The sequence below is a fragment of the Eurypyga helias genome, unplaced genomic scaffold (genome assembly GCF_000690775.1).
Source record: "Eurypyga helias isolate BGI_N326 unplaced genomic scaffold, ASM69077v1 scaffold4405, whole genome shotgun sequence".
NCBI classification, from domain to species: domain Eukaryota; kingdom Metazoa; phylum Chordata; class Aves; order Eurypygiformes; family Eurypygidae; genus Eurypyga; species Eurypyga helias.
In genome coordinates, this window is record NW_010249334.1 from 19,084 (window position 1) to 36,289 (window position 17,206).

The 17,206-nt window shown below is 36.5% G+C and overlaps 1 protein-coding gene across 1 annotated transcript in view; it reads left to right on the plus strand.

Moving 5' to 3' along the window:
* Positions 1-17,206, plus strand: part of HERC1 (HECT and RLD domain containing E3 ubiquitin protein ligase family member 1) — an 82,494-nt gene that overhangs the window by 15,754 nt on the left and 49,534 nt on the right. The window contains exons 14-24 of the mRNA XM_010151310.1: positions 124-276; positions 456-588; positions 991-1,182; positions 2,291-2,512; positions 3,417-3,590; positions 5,228-5,342; positions 5,442-5,562; positions 7,708-7,879; positions 10,080-10,386; positions 11,676-11,796; positions 12,039-12,090. Of these exons, the coding sequence (XP_010149612.1) occupies positions 124-276; positions 456-588; positions 991-1,182; positions 2,291-2,512; positions 3,417-3,590; positions 5,228-5,342; positions 5,442-5,562; positions 7,708-7,879; positions 10,080-10,386; positions 11,676-11,796; positions 12,039-12,090 (1,762 nt within the window). The remainder of the gene's footprint in view (positions 1-123; positions 277-455; positions 589-990; positions 1,183-2,290; positions 2,513-3,416; positions 3,591-5,227; positions 5,343-5,441; positions 5,563-7,707; positions 7,880-10,079; positions 10,387-11,675; positions 11,797-12,038; positions 12,091-17,206) is intronic.

Below are 17,206 nucleotides of genomic sequence, written 5' to 3' on the forward strand. Positions count from 1 at the left end.
AAGATAAAAAAGCTTTTTTTATAAGGTGATAGTGAAGTATTATAGCATTTGGAGACAGAGTTCATTGTCCCTTTCCTCCCCACCCAAACACCTCCCCCCCCCCCCTTTTTTTTTCTCTAATAGGACCAAGCCTTTGGAGAACTGGAAAAAAACAGTGATAAATTTTTACTGGGTACTTCATCATCAGAAAACAGCCAACCTGCTCATCTTCACGAGCTTTTATGTTCACTGCAGAAGCAGTTGCTGGCTTATTGCCACATCAACAGTGTTAGTGAGGTGCGTGTCCTTATTTTTATCATTTAGGGGAAAAAATTAACTAAATATGTGAGAGCACCAGGCTGTTGTAAAGTTCCTGTTGAAAATGTCCTGAGTATTTAAAAGCTGAACTGATTTAAATAATGAACCCCTTAAATACATTTAGAGAATTATTCCTGTGTTTGTTTGTTTCCTTCTAGAATTCCAGCAGTGTGGCACTGCTTCACAAACACCTTCAGCTTTTATTGCCTCATGCTACAGATATTTATTCCCGTTCTGCAACGCTGCTGAATGAAAGCTCTTGGAATGGTAGTGTTGGGGAAAAACTGAGAGGTAAGTGTTCATTGAAGAATCAGTAATGGGGACACTGCAAGCTTAGTGCAGTTCTTGTATTATTCAAATCTAAACAAACAGTACCTTGTTTTTTCCTGTATCTGCATAAAGTCAACATCCTAAGCCTCCACTAACGGGGATTAAGTGTCCAACCCAAGGATAATATCTGGCTCACGTTTTCGATAGAACATTTTGCATACAGGAAAAATACAGAATAGAGTGAATATTGTCTCTGTGTATTATTATTTCAATTTCATTAGTTCTAGATTTCTCTTTTAAAAAATAAATTTATCTTTTTTTTTTCTTTTTGAGATTACTGAAAAGCACAGAAGTAAAATATTGACTGGATTAATAAATATTACACAAACCCCCCCAATGCAACTTGTTTGTTTTTTCCTGTAGATGTGATTTACGTGTCAGCTGCTGGTAGTATGCTCTCTCAGATTGTCAACTCACTATTGTTACTGCCAGTGTCAGTAGCTCGGCCTTTGTTGAGTTACCTGCTAGATCTGTTGCCACCTTTAGATCGTCTTAATAGATTGTTACCTGCTGCAGCCCTTTTGGAGGATCAAGAATTACAGTGGCCTCTTCATGGTAAGTGTAATAACGAACATATTGTTACTCTGAAAAATAAAGAATGGTGTGTCACCTTTTTGTAATGGAAGTTTAAATTTTTTTTTTTTAATGCTGTCTTGCTACATCTCCTTTTCAAATTCTTAAATGTATTAACATCCCTTGCTGTGAAATATTTTGAGCTGCAAGCAAACAACTTTATTCTGTCAGCCCAGAGCGTATATTGACTTGAGTGGGAAACCAAGGTCAATATGGGAAATATATATTGAACTGAAAATACTACGTTTGTAATACTTGAAAATACCATTCTTCACTTGTAAAAGAAACTGATCATAGAATATCTCATGTTGAAAGGGACCCATAAGGATCATCGAGTCCAATTCCTTGCTCCTCACAGGGCTACCTAAAACTAAACTGTATGACTAGGACTGTTGTCTTGAAACTCCTTGAAAGCTTGCTGCCATGACCACTTCTGGGGGATAGCCTGTGCCAGTGCTTCCTCAGAACTCTTTCCTAATGTCCAATATGAATTTCCCCTGACGCAGCCAATAGATAATTTTGTCGTGATCTATTTACTTTATGTCCAAATTTTAATTTTGCTTTCCATTTCATGGTGTAATAGAATTATAACGTAAAGCCCTGAACTACCTGCTAACTTCCTGAGCATATGCCACCAGATATTTCTGGTGCAAGTGAAATAGACATTTAAAAACAGAGGTTAAGCAACTGAAATTAGTGATAGGAGGTGCTATACTACTTGCCATTCATTTAGTCTTTCATTCATAGCTTTGGCGAAGTTTTCTGCTTTACTTAAGTGCTATTTCCTCTTGTATCATTTATCTATGCATGTTTATCATAACACCGAGAATTGGACAAAGTAGGTGCTTGGGCAGAGGTTAAAAGAGCCTGTCATACCATGAATGGTGATGGCTTCTGCGTCCCAAGTTGTGATAAGCGATCTATTTATCCTAACTGCTGTTTCTTGAGTTTAGATTGTTGACTGAGAGGCAAATCTGCTATTGACTGGGAAACGTTAACAAGATCTGCTGTTAATTTTACTAATTTGGGAATTGTTTTTAACATTTGGGCAACAGTAACTAATTTGACCATTCACTGCTAATACTTTTAGGTGGACCTGAATTAATTGATCCTGCTGGAGTGCCCTTACCACAGCCTGCCCAGTCTTGGGTATGGCTTGTTGATCTGGAGAGAACTGTAGCTTTGCTTATCGGGCAGTGTCTTGGTGGCATGCTTCAAGGACCTCCGGTGTCCCCTGAGGAACAGGATACAGCCTATTGGCTGAAAACTCCACTCTTCAGTGATGGAGTGGAAATGGATATTCCTCATTTAGGTAAGCGGTTAAATGCAAGCGTCTAGTTGTTATTGTAAATATTTGTGTGCAGTTTTGAAATTTCTGATGATGTTTGAGTAAGTGTGTGTACATAGGGTTTGTCTTTTCAGCATTCTGTTGTATTTACGTGGTAATACAAAAAGCTGGAAAATGGATATCTAAGTATATGCTGTGGTTTGCAAAGGGTCCCGGAAATGTGTACGGAATAAAATCTGCAGTTTCTCTGTGAAAGAAGTAATGCAGACTTCACTGAGTTAATTTGTAAGGTTTTACTCAGATGCTCAGCACTTAACAGACATGCCAGGTGTTCCACTGTTCATATTAACTAATGGAAAGGATTATCTTAAATTGTATTCTACTTACAATGTGGGATTTTTATTAATAATACTGTTAACAACAAACTTGGATCCTTCTGATCTACCAGAAGTGTTACCAAGACCCAGTGTTACTATTTCCAGTCATCCCTTCCGGTCTGAATAATGCATTTGCTTTTGCTTCTCTCTGGCCTGTTCCTCTTAGTCTACATCTCCTTCTTCCTAGAATTCTGAGTAGACTACTTCAAGACTTATGTACAGAACTCAGTATTTTGAAATGTGTTCATGTGAAAATTGCAAGAGTATGACTGTATTTCAGGAATTCATGATACAAAAGTATGCTCTTGAAGCAGAGTTGGTTAATGCTTTTAAATCTTCATAGACTTTATGTAAATTGTAACTCACTCTTTTACTTATCTAACATGATTTTGTAGTTGGACAGTGAGGTGCCTTGAGTTTTTGGTTTGTTTGGTTTTGGTTTTTCCCAAAACTAAGCGGAGCGTGAAAGCTGTTTTATATGCTTTTAGATAGATGCATGTAATCCTCAAAATTTGCAAAGTTTAATTTCTTAGGTATTTCTCTTCTGTTAGACAAATGCATGAGCTCCTTATTAGAAGTGGCCCTATCTGGAAATGAGGAACAGAAGCCGTTTGATTATAAACTGAGACCTGAGATTACAGTCTATGTTGATTTGGCCTTGGGTTGTACAAAAGAACCAGCACGGAGCCTCTGGATCAGTATGCAAGACTATGCTGTTAGCAAAGGTAAGATGTTGAAAATACACGCGTGTGTGTGTGTTAGAAGGATATTGCACGCTTCAGCGACATGCCTAGCAGAATCCAATACGTTCTTTGGCAACGACTTTTAATTCTGCAACAGGATAAACTTAATTTATTGTAACGTTCCACAATCATTCTTTAGTTTTTTGTTATTTACTTTTCACATTGATTCCAGTGTTGGGCAAACATTTATTTCAATGTTCTTTTTCCCTCCAAACTGGGAAAAAGATACTAATTTGCTTATTCAGTTGTTGGTGTTTCTGTTTTCCTAGTAGAGCAGGGTGAAACTTTGAATTTAAAGCAAGAATTGATGGGGAGGAGATGGGGAAGGCAAAATAACCTGCAAAATGTGTTAGGAATGGATTGAAGGGGTAAATGATCCTTTGTTATTCAAGTCTCTGGAAAGCTGGCTTCACAGTAATAATGGTTCTTCATGCTTATTGACTAAAATCTGTGTTCCTGCTCAGGCTTCCCAAGTTTCCTTTTAATGAGATCCACTAAGTATCGTGGTTGTACTGTAGCTCTCAATTACCTGTAGCTCTGGCCAAGCTAGGCCAGATCAAGAACAACAAATGATACTGTGTGACTGTTGAGAGAAGCAACACAGAATTCTGTTGCAGAATCACACTGAAGTAGGAATTCCAGTAAAAATGGATGGTTTTCTGTTTGCAAATCTGAGATGAATGGGCTGATTTCTATTGTTTTGGTTATGGAATTGGGTGTTTAGGAGTTGATGTGGTTCTACTCTTTTCACAATGCAAGCTGACTGAAAGTTGTGTTGTGATGGTGAGCACAGCATTAAATGTGAAGTAATTGAACCTGCTGTGCAGCAAGTATTAGACTAAGCTGTGAGTGGCCAAGTTCGTTTTTGTGATTTTGAAACCAGTTTGCAAGGATGCATAGGTAATTTTTAATAGAAAAAGATAGTATGAAGTAATGTGAGGGGTTTTTTTCCCCACGAAAAATTACAGTGCTTTCTGGAGGTTTGCTTGGCAGTTTGGTTATTTTGTAGTAGAACAATATTATTTTTGTAATGGTTTTATTAAAAGTGGGGAAAATTATTTTGAAATAAAGAAGTCAGTTTATGAAAATGATGGACATACCTTAATTTTGAGAACTGAAGATATTTCTTGATAATATGAGCAGTTGAGCTTGTGCTTGTGATAATAGTTGTCTTTCTTACTAGAGAAGGCTTTTTCATCATGAGGGAGTCTGAAATAATTGTTGAATGTGGTTTCAACCATATGTAAAAGACCAGGAAGTCTCAAATATGGTGTGTTTCTCAACAAGTTCCATGTCAATCAGTGGCCTGGCAAAGGGCTTCGGTTCAGAGTCCTTCCTTGAAGGAGAGGTTACAATTCCAGTTCAGCTCTTTGAGGTGGCAGTTTGTGTACATGCCCTTGGCTGACTGTTAGGCGTACCTTGAGCAGACCAAAACACCTTTGTCTGCAGCAGTGTATTTATGAGTTGTTGATGCTCATCTTATTTCTTAAGCATTAAAAATAATTCTAAATTGAAAAATTTAAATGAGTGAAGTTTGGGGTTTTTTTGATGATGTCATTGAAAATATATTTGTTAGTTGTAAATAGTAGCCAGTTTTGATGGATCCTTTGTGTTTTCAGATTGGGATACTGCAACTTTAAGTAATGAATCACTCCTAGATACTGTGTCCAGATTTGTTCTTGCAGCTCTTCTGAAACATACAAGTTTACTTAGCCAAGCTTGTGGTGAGAGCAGGCAAGTAACCTAAAGCTGCTTTTAAAAGTTCCATTTTTAAAAGAAAGTGTGTATTACTATTTACACCTCCCCCCTGGTTTTGGGTCTCTTTTTTTGTAGGTATCAGCCTGGCAAAGCCTTGGCAGAAGTATACCGTTGCGTATATAAAGTTCGGAGTCGCTTGCTTGCCTGCAAGAACATGGAACTTATTCAGACTAGATCATCCTCAAGAGATAGATGGGTAAGACTGTAAATCTCTGTTCTTCATGCTTTACTGTGTGTTAAGAAAATATTAAATAATGTTAGTTTCAGGTATGTTACTGGTATTTTTGTTCCACTGTGTTGAAAAACTTCCAGGATTTTTCAGATAAAAATGGACAGTGTATAATTAGGAGTCCATTAATCTGTAGTACATGTAGTATTAAATCAGTTAAAGCAAATGATTGATTGACAGTATGTGACTCAAGCACAGACTGAAGCCTAGTTTGACCTGTAAATGTAGCTTGCTGTACCATAAGAAGCCTACAGCTTAGATGTAGATTGCTTAGCTGTGCTGACCTGGCCACAGCTTAGTCTTGCTGCCATTCCTAAACACAACTGGGCCTCTAATCTCTGTCCCTCTCTGTACCTCTTTTTCCCCTGTCCCTGTCTTACTTCTTTTTCCTTCCTTCACAGGCAGATTCTCCTCTTAGTCTAACATAACCTTAAGTTTACTTGTCAGCCCTACATGAAAGTTAGATATGATAGGACTGGGCCTGAAACTAGTATGAAGGCAACTTCTGAATAATTTTATTAAGCCAAGTCAGAACTGATGGTGGAAGTATGCATTGAATTACTCAGTGCTGGGGACTGTTAGGCATTACAAGATTGTCCTTAATGTATGATTAGGGTTTCTCTGATAGGATTTTTAATTATTTACAATCTCCAAGTGAAATATTTTTAATCAAGGATATTCTCATGTGAAATTGGGGTTAAAAGGCTTTTTAGCTATATTGTAAAGCACTAGTGATGCTTCTTAAATTTGTGTAGGTCTGTGTCTTCCTTTAGGTTAATATTGAGGTGATATGTGTCTTTGCCCCTTCCTTCATCATGGGAGGGGTCTAACATACCTGCAAGAGCTACAGCACTTCTGACAGTATTAGATGTAGGGTGTGTACACAGGATGGTATACATACATTAAGCTTGGTGGTTCTCTGGCTTACCAAGCATACACGGGGTGATCTTTTTGTACACGTGTAATACGTCTGTTGCTTCATGTTCATGTTGTAGCTGTTGTGTATGCTCACATTAAGGTATTGTGTAAGTTGGGTGTGCAATAAGTTAATTACTCCTGGAAATCTTCAAGCTTATTGTGTGGATGCAGCACAGCATTACTAATACATGACAGATCTAAATGTATGCAGTAGACTTGTTGCTTCAGGGAGATCTCAGGTTTAATACCATTGGGGGAAAAAAAAAGCTGATTTGCAATTCATAGTGTACAAAGGCTTAATGGTAGAATGATGAGAACCAGTAAGAGATGGGAGAAAAATTATGATCATGACCTGCTGCTACCAAGACCTTTCGGGTTTTTTTGAAAGGAAAACTGCCAGGGGAGGGCAGATGAATTACGCTGGTGGGTTGTGTGTGTCCCAAGATTTGTAGAATTAATTACCTTCTAAAGTATTCGAAAACTTCTAATGTAAATCTGTGGTTTATATTCAAAGTTTTGTTGTCTTCAGATTGTCTGAAGCAGTTTCCTGCACTGGAAAATTTCTGTTAGGTATTAAGTGTTTTGCTGGTCAGCACTTACATCCTTAAATAAAAGGAAAGCATCAACCCCAATATGCTTTGATTGAGCAATCTGCTCAATCAAAAAGATTTCTAAACTCAAATTCTAAGACTGTTGTTCTTCTTGTGCACCTCTTATGCTAATCTTTGATTGTGGGGTGTGCATCTTTTGAATTTAATTGAAATGAAAGCGAAGAAAAGAACTGCAAATTCAGAACCGTTAAGAATAAAAGGGAACATACTTGGTATCACTTCAAGTAACAAAATCTTGCCCACCAAAGGAAGTTTTATCATATTCATGTCCTTTAAAAAGGGAGAACATGTTATGAGACAACAGCATGTGACTTCTAAAGGCTTTGAGGCTGGTGTCAGTTTGACAGTAGAGTCTGAAGTAAGCATTACAAGGAGACATTTTTCTGCAGATAATCTGAGTAACAGTTATTAAAGGAAAATTAAGTTTTCTTATATATTTAAAGTCTTGAATGTAAACAGCTTTATTATTTATTTCATGCAATATCAAAAATATCTTTTTGATAAGAAAAAAGATCTTACTGAATAGCTATGTCCATTTTGGTGAGAATTAATCTCACTGTGGCGTTTTTTTTTTTAAATCCAGATGTTAGATAACCAAGAATCTGCCGATGTTGATACTCAAGAACATTCTTTTACTCGTACAATTGATGAAGAAGCAGAAATGGAGGAGCAGGCAGAACGTGACAGAGAAGAAGGACACCCAGAACAAGAAGATGAAGAGGAGGAAAGAGAGCATGAAGTTATGACAGCTGGTAGTAAGTACTAGTTATGTGTGTCAGTCATGTAATGTGCTTTGTAAGGACAATGTATTTCTCTCCAAGGTAAAGGGGAGAAATTATGTAAAAGATAATGAAAGATTTGTCTGCATAAACAGTGTGAGAAGTTTGTTTTTATTAAACTGTGGAGTTCTTTAAGTGGGTCAGAAAAAGCTTTTGATACAAGGGAATGTGAATATGAGGCAAGGAAGGCTGCCTTTATGGGCAGTTCTCAGCACATCTGACCTATACCAACACTACTTATATGCACTGTCTACAAGACTAATAGGTTTCATATTTTCTCTAAACTTCTGTTCAATAGATCTCTTGAGTTTTCATCAGTATTTATATATAGAAGTTTTGCTGTGTTTGTGTGTGCTAATCTTGTATGTGATAAGCTTTGAAATGTAATGTTATTATGAAGTTTGGAAACAAAACTGCTGCTGCTAAGTGGGCTGACTGAATTGGAATTCTCTTACATCTTGGACTATCTTTTCTTGAGTCTATTATACACTTTGAGATATTAGTCTAAGTTTGGTGTTTGTACCACTGTTTGCAGTACTTTCTCATAGGTTTTCTAAAAAACGTGTGGTAATTCTTCAGAAGATAGGTTGAAAAAGTTGAACTTTGAAAACTCTTGTTACACTGACTTGGGCATGTATTCAGGATCCGTTAAGTTATTCCTTAATTTTTCCAATATTAGTAAAGCAACATACAGTCACACTCAATTGTTTTTTCTGTTGTTACCCTAGTGTTGTCAAAGACAGAATCTTGTTAGCCTTTGAAAATTACTCTGGAATGTGTGTGGTTTAACAAAAAAAAGTTAGATTACTTGAAATCATTTCCATAATTATATTTTTTGGGTTTCTTTTTCTTTTTCAAATTTTGTTCCTCTGGATACTGCTAGAATGGTTTTCTTTTTCCAGCGTCTGCTGTCATCATCTGTTTTGTTGACAGTGTTTGCATTCCCCCTTAGTACTCCCATATTCCTGTTTGGGATCTTGTAGACCAAAATGAATGTTAGACCTTTAGTTTCTGTGTGTTGTGTCATTATATCCACAGTGCAGTAGGTTTTCCTAAAAGTGTACTGTGGAGTTGAAGTGCTTATTTGTGAGTTGAGTTATGAATCTCGAAGGTGTACACACGCGTTACCTGTCCAGTAGCTGCAATATGCTTTTGCTGCTTGGTGTGCAGTTATCCTGGGCAAATGCTTCGTCTTCTTAAATTCTACCTGGACAGAGTTTCTAGGTACAGTAACGGGAATTTATCCAGAAATATACAGACAGTAGTGTTACGTGCACAAATAAGTAGGAAGATGATGACTTTTACTGGATATCATAAGGGAATCTGATCCTGACATGCAGAGTTTAGTTTGTGTCCTTGATGCCTTGCTGCTTCTAACTATTAATGTCAATGAAGGAAGCGTTTGGACTTACCTTTGCCTTTCCAAAGGGGAACTGAACTTCAAAAATTAAAATGATCAACCGAAGAGAGCCTTAGGTCTTTGGGCATAGACGATGTGGTGTCTCACACAGCTTCTTTAGAGGAATCTGTCACCTAAGACAACAGCAGCATTCAGCAAAGTGGAGGCTAAGAACTTTGATCGTATCTTCATTGTACTGACCAAATCTAATAAAAGTCTTGGAGCTATTTCAGTATTGAAGTACAGATATGCTAATGTCTGAAATACAGATTTACAGAAGTATTACTTTATACAAGTCTGCTAAAAGGAAGGCAAACGTGACGTAATGTTTCTCTTTGATGCTATCCAAACAGGAGTTGGGTTGCAGTGAGACACTGAAAGAGTAGTTCTGTCACATTGTCCTCTCAATTCTGAACTTAACGTTGTGTAAATGCTTAGAATGTATGTTTTTAGTGTTGGAAAAATATTCATTGTTCTCTGTAGTGGGGCAGTTTTTGGCCCAAGATATAGATGAATATTTTGTTCGATGTAGCTTTGTCTAGAAGTTAAGACCTTCTTTTTGTGTTGCATGTTACAGAAATATTTCAATGTTTCCATTGTCCTCTCAATTCTGAACTTAACGTTGTGTAAATGCTTAGAATGTATGTTTTTAGTGTTGGAAAAATATTCATTGTTCTCTGTAGTGGGGCAGTTTTTGGCCCAAGATATAGATGAATATTTTGTTCGATGTAGCTTTGTCTAGAAGTTAAGACCTTCTTTTTGTGTTGCATGTTACAGAAATATTTCAATGTTTCCTATCAGCCCGTGAAGTAGCTCGCAGTCGGGATCGAGATAGGATGAACACTGGGACAGGGACTAGACTTGATGATCCACCTCCTCAGTCTCAGCAGGACCGAAGAATCAGCACTGATCTGACAGAAGGTCAAGATGTCTATACTGCTGCATGCAACTCTGTGATCCACAGATGTGCCTTGTTGATCTTAGGAGTAAGCCCTGTTATTGAGGAGCTCCAGAAACGAAGGGAAGATGGCCAGTTACAGCACCCTCCCTCTACCACTCCTGAGGGGATTGGACTCATGACAAGGTGGGGTTTTCTGACTGCTTAGAATCGTTAACTCTTCTTTGCTTCCTTTCTAATTGATTCAATAACCTCAGTTTTCCTCTGAGGATTCTTAGAATTGTTTTGAAGAATATTTTTGCTTAGGGCAATGTTGTGTTTTTGTTGAAAATACTGGTTTTCCTCAGTTTTCTTTGTCCACATGAACTAAACCTTAATAGGAGTTTTATGGTATGTGGAGTTTATTTACTTTTAAAGTTGGGCTTAGTGATAAATAGTAATGAGGTCCAGATCATCAGGTGTCCAGATAATCTGAGGTAAATGGAGAACTTCATTTTTCCTAAGATTTGTTTATGTGTTTGGCTTTTTTTGTTACCATATTTGTATTTTCTTGAACTTTTTACCCATGTCCTATATAGTATGGTCCACAAAATATTTGTAGGATATGTTTAAAAGCAAAAGTTTTGAAGCTTATTATGAAAAAAGTGTCATTCATGATTGATTTTTATAAATATTCATGACATTGTCATGTGTAAGACACAGGCTAATAACAAAATAAAGCCAGACAGCTCATTGTCTAAAATTTATATATAAAAGTGTATAATTTAAATAGTGTAAGTACTACATAACGTATTTCAATTTTCATAACCTGAGATATTGCTAACACAGTTTTATTCTAAACCTGACCACTGAAACTTTTATTCTAGAGATCTTTGTGTGTGCCTATCAGAGTATAACACAGCAGTTGTGTAGCTGGTGCTACTAGTAAACTCCTGAGTCTCTTAAGCTTCTAGTGTACAGAAACTTTGCTCTGGTATTTTAAATAAAGATATTGACAGGGAGTTCAAGGGGAGATTATATATATTCAGTATCCTTTTATTCTTTTTGCCTCTTTTTGGAAATCTAGTCCCTAAAGCATGGGTGGGTGCCTCTGTCATTGTCAAAATGGCTTTCATCTTCAGCATATCGACTTTAGGATGCATTTTATGGGTGGGTTTTCAGTAAGTTCAATGCTTTATCAGCCACTTTACTGTGTCTCTCTTTTCTTTTCCTTTGAAGTTGCCATTTGTACAGTTGACCAATAAGGGTGTTAAAAAGAAACAAAGTTCACTAATGCCCTTTATAAACATAATAATTCAAGCCATCAGACCCCTTCTTTCCTCTTTGGTGTAGTCTTGTGATGTTCTGTGGTAGTTTGCTCTCAAGTAAAACTGAGGTACCTGCTAGATTTGACTATCAACTCTTACTTCTGCTTATTATCGGTATTTTCTTTCTGTGTTTGTACACGTGCACACAAATGTGTGCACCTGAAGCAGGAGTGAAAGTCTTTCTGCAGAAAGTCGCTCAATCCATGCAAACTCAAACTACAGACTGATGAAGTCCAGAAGTGAATCTGATTTATCTCAGCCAGAATCAGATGAGGAAGGTTATTCACTGGTAAGTAAACAAGCATTGTGTATGTAGAGATTGTGAATGTAATATTTAGGTGGGATGTACCTTTGTTTAGTGCTGTGTTTGGTACTTCAGTTTCTCTTCTAATAACCACCATTGTCAAGAGGAAGTAAAAGTGGTAACAAAAAAAAAAAAGTTGAATTATTTTACAGGTCTGTTAAATACTCAGATATTATGCACCAAATGTTCACCTAAAGAAATGAGCTTTTATTCATCTTTTAATCTAGAGTGGAAGACGAAATGTTGATTTGGATTTGGCATCATCACACAGGAAGAGGGGTAAGTTTTATTGTTTAGCTAGTAAATAATGACCTGATAAATCTGTTAGTATTCCTTAAGTTAAAATTTATTTGCAGTTACGTACAGTACACTATGCCAATCAGGATTTTAAAACTGAGTATTTAAAATTAACATTTAAAATAATTATTACCTACTGTTGTGCTAAATGGTGTAGCTGTGTGGCTTGGTTATACTATTTCCTAGGTTATAACTATTTATTCTAGTTTCTAGAATTGCAATACTCGTTTGAAGCATGTGAGGATTTCTGTGAGGACAAGTGAATTAGGAACTTTAATTCTGTTCTCACTCACATGACTTCAGGAAGGAAAAACTGACAATTTCAGTTCAATAGAGAATGTTCTATTCTTGTGCTAACAAGGAACTGTTATCATAAAGTGTGCTTGAAAGTGGAGAACTTGCATCCAGAAAATACCATTTCAATTTTTGCAGCCTCTCAACACCAGCACACTTAGAGAACCAAGCAACTGCTTTTTCTGTTGCTCCAATATAAATAGAATTTTTTGCTTTTGTACTGCTTTTTATGGCTGCTTCATTCTTGGGAATCTCAATGAGCTGCTTCACAGAATGTAGTGGAGGGAGCAAAGGATGTTTACACAGAGACCAGAAAGTCCCACTTCACTCTGGATGATGCAGTGTCTCTGCTAGAATCACGGCTTAGGTTTGTTGTGTCTGTAAAAATCTTGGGAAGAGGTTAACAGTAATTAGTTTGAGTTATTTACCGTAATTACAGAAGCCTTAATACTGTTAGGTTATGTAAGATTTCTAGCCTTCTTCATTAAGCAGAGCACTAAGAGGCTGCTTGCTTTTTGAAGTCTTTTGGAATTGTAAAGCAAACTATCAGTGGCAGCAGCCATTACACTTCAATTTGGAAATGATGTGGAAAGGAATTCATTGTAAGTAGATAATCAGTTGATTCAGTTGAGTAGGTGAAGTTCATACTGTGACAGCAGGATGCATGTTGGCATTTTGAGTGTTACAAGATGTGATAGCCTCTGTCAGCACCTCTGATCTGCAGTATATTCTTTGAATCCATCATTTTTTAACGTTGCCGTTCATCTGACACAGAACTAAAAGAAGCTCAATTAGCTAATTTGCAAACTAAATGCTGTGACACGCACTGATACCTGTTTTCTGGTACTGGAGGACTTATTTGCTGTCCCATGGAGATTTTTTTTGGTCTGTTTTTGGCAACTGAAAATTAGTTAGCATACAATAATCAAAACTTCTCTACTTGTGCTGGATGATATATATGACAGTTTTGGTTACATGTGTTTTTTAGAACAGTATCTTACTGAAGTTTACAGCAATCCCTTGAAAACATTTGTTCTCTTAAGTGTCTCCATAAACTGTGTGAAGGAAGTTGACATGCAGAGCTAGTTGGAAAGCAAGTGTTTTTTCCTTCTACCACCATCGTTGGGTTTTTGCTGTAGGCTGTGCTATTTTGGAGACTTCAAAGGGAATTTTCACTAACAAAATTTCCTTAATATATGGTGTTCCTCCCATCTCTTCTTAAGGAATATACTAGAATTTAACCACACTTCTTGTTATGGAACCGTGTCCACACATGATGTTTCCAGCTGAGGTTTTGTAGGGTTAGTTTATCCTCAGATATACTCTAGGCAGAGTGTTTGATCCTTGCCAAGTTGTGTACATAATGTAGTGTGTATAGGGTATCAGTGAATGCCTCTTTGGTAACAGGGAAGAAAATAGTTCCTCCTGAGTAGATTGGCTTATTTTAGAACCTTTGGTTGTTGAATGCAGCCACCTATTATTCAAAATTCAAATTGCATTCCCTTAATGAATCTCACTGTTGGTTATAGCCTGGTTTTTATGATACAAAACCTGTTCCTATTCGTAAACTGCAGTACAGAAAAGTAGCAGTAGAAAAACTACTAATACTGTAGGTTGTTCTTACGGTCTTGCAGTTGAGTGTGGAAGGAAAGCATTCTCTTTTTACTCAATTAACATCTTAGCCACACAGTCCAGTTTTGAATGTAATTGCCTTCTTCCTGCATTGGTTGTATCTGTTCAGAAATACATCTGTGGTATTCCTACTTCAGCCTGAGGCTCCTTTGACTATCTGGTTCCTTGTAAATATTTAGTTATTTCTGAATTAGTAAGCTTTTCCTTCCATTCCTGCAGAAAAGGTCTTTTTCAATACTTCTGTCATAAGGGTTGATGAGCACATTATTATTTTCCCCTCATATCTATGCCCTTTGGGGTTTTTTTGTTGCATATTTAATTTTTTTCCATTTTGCAGTTTCAGAGATTATGCCTCAAAATGTTATACCTATCCTGTACCATACCTGGGGGATATTGTACACTGCATTAGATACTTAACAGTGAAGGATGCATACGTAGCAATGCAATCATAAACATAGTTACACACAAATGAGAGTCCCCCAGTTTGGGTTTTCTTAATTCAGTGAATTGCAGTGTTCTTGTGTTTACTGTAGTACCTTACTAACACAATTGGGCAACTCTGAAAAAAGCAGCAACTTGAATGAAATTAAAATTAAATGGAAATAATTTTGTGTACCTGTAAATATACAAGTTCTGCATTTTGAAATGGAAAGACTGTGTTTGAGTAAGGGATGTAAACATGTCTTGGTGTATCAATACAACTACTTTAAAGGGGATCTTTTTTCCCTGAAAAGAAGGTGGAGAATTTAGAAAGTCTTATCTAGGCTGTACTAATTCAGAACGAGTAAATAATTTTTCCCCAAACTTTGCTGCTTCTATGCTGCTTATATGCTTCTATGATTCTATGCTTGATACATTGTTGTATTGATTGAGATGAGACTTATCGTTGAAGTCTAAATCAGAATAATATGAGGAAGAGATTTTATAATTATGTTACCTTCTGTTTCAAATGTCTGCTTTTGTCTTCTGATTCTCGTGTGGTGTAGTGTATTTACTGCTTTTTGGCCAGTTGAGCCCCAGAAAAAAGAAGAGCTTCAAGCAAGTAACTGATGGCATGTTTGGTTTTTTTTTGTCTATAGCTTCCCTACATACTTTATGTTTTATGAAGTGTGTATTGCAGCTGTGCCACATTCATTTAAAAACTCATTATTACAAGCTGGCTTATAAGGACAAGTAAATTTTTTTTTTTTTTAATGTAAGCTTAAAAATTATTCTTAAGTGCAGCTCTATTCATGTGATTTGTAGAGGCTTATGGGAAGTGCTAAGCTGCAATCAATTCTGTGTAATTGATATTACACAGAATCAAGCTAAGCTTTAATATAGAGTCATACTTTTGATTCTTCATTGATACTTAACATCAAGGAAAAAATTACTGTGTTTTAGATTTGTGTGCTGTAATTCTAAAATGTTTCAAATTCTAAAGTATAATACTTTGACTTCTGATATCTTAGTTAAAAAGTATAGAATTTAAAACCAGTCTTCTCTTACGTTACATTTAATTGGTGTCTCATAATTGTTGGACTTTTCCTCCTAATTTGAAACAGTTTTAAATTGTTCTTACATTTAAACATTTTTGTATTTCATACTAAAATGATTAGCTAAGACCTCATTTTTTTTCAAATATGAAATAGGTTAGGTTTTTATTGATATGGTAGAGTGTTTTTCTTAAGAGATTTCTGACTACCAAAAATAAATTTTCTTTCGATGTACTGTTAATCCTTTAAAGGTCTCCTTTAGTTTATGATATAAGACATGGGCATCGCTTTGTGTTTCTGTACAAATCCTTTGATTCTGTGCTGTGCTTCATAGTGCCATAGCATAGCGTAGGATGGGTAGAGGATAGGAAGCTCATGTCATTTTAGGATGCTTTAGACTCTCCTGCTCTTGAAAGACTGTAGGGCTTGAGGCTTTTGAAATAGCTGATGCTTATGTTTGGTGACAATTTGTGGATTTGGTCATGATTTAGCTATGCTTCCTGTATGTAATCTGAGGCTTCACTTACCTTCTCCCTGGGGCTCTGTTCACAGTGCATATGGTAGGAAACTCCTTCCTAGATGAAAGGAGTATTTTAGCCCCCTTTTATTCTAGTCTGTCCTATATATCTTGTGTTTCTCACCTGGCACTTCAGCATATAACTTGCTTTAAAGCTTTGTTAAAAACTAAGTATTATAAGAATGAATATTAGAATTAGGGTAAGGTGATATCTGTCTTTACATTTGTTTTAAATATTGTCACCATGTATAAATTGTAAAACTGGGTTACAGAATTTTAAAAAATTCTTTCATAGTAAACGTGACAAAAAAATAGGTTGTTGTGTATAAACCAGGTAATATTGCTGTGTTATATAAACCACCAGAAATTAGGACATCAGATTGCACTTTGAAAAGTAGTGTTTAAACTTAATCTTTGCATTATCCAAAATAAATTTGTGTGTTTATACTTTTGTCAAACTCCTGATATGACCCAAGTACAGTGATGATTCTTTCTAAAGCCATTGCAGTCTGTTTAGTAGCAGTTGGAAGGAATACCATGCAAAGGCACGTGAATGCCATTTACAGAAAATGAAATCGGTTGTAGACGGGTTTTCAGAATTCATAGCCCCATCAATTGAACTTTTTGGCAACTAAGGGGAAATTCCCTGCCTGTTTACAAAGGAAAAGCATAATTTCACAGTATTTTGAATTTGTAAGTTGTGTGAAGGTGGGAATTGTGACCTGCAGATGCAGGTTAGTTGACAGGATGATAGCATTTTGCCTTTGCCTCAGGAAAAGAATGGTGTAGTATGGTTGCTAGGGGAGCTGTCCTAAGTTCAAAAGCTGATGTGCCCGTCTTCTCTGGTTCCTATGAGCAGCTGCTTACAGAGCTGCTGCAGGTAGGCAGTGTTTAAAGGAGGTCCTGAAACTAGTATCCAGCTGTTAGCATTGGAACTCTGCCTCACTGATGAATGAAAGATTTCAGCAGATGAATTTCTATGAATTTGTGTGACTTCTTCATGACAGTGGCTACATTTAATTACGTTAGAGGCCGATACCCTGCAGATAGAAGTGTTGCTGTAGATTCGCATGAGTATGGCAAAGGGTTGTGATTCTCCAAATGGTATTTGTAGCTCATTATGCATGAGACATTAATATTTAAAAATTCAATGTAGATTATATGAGACCATTCACACTAA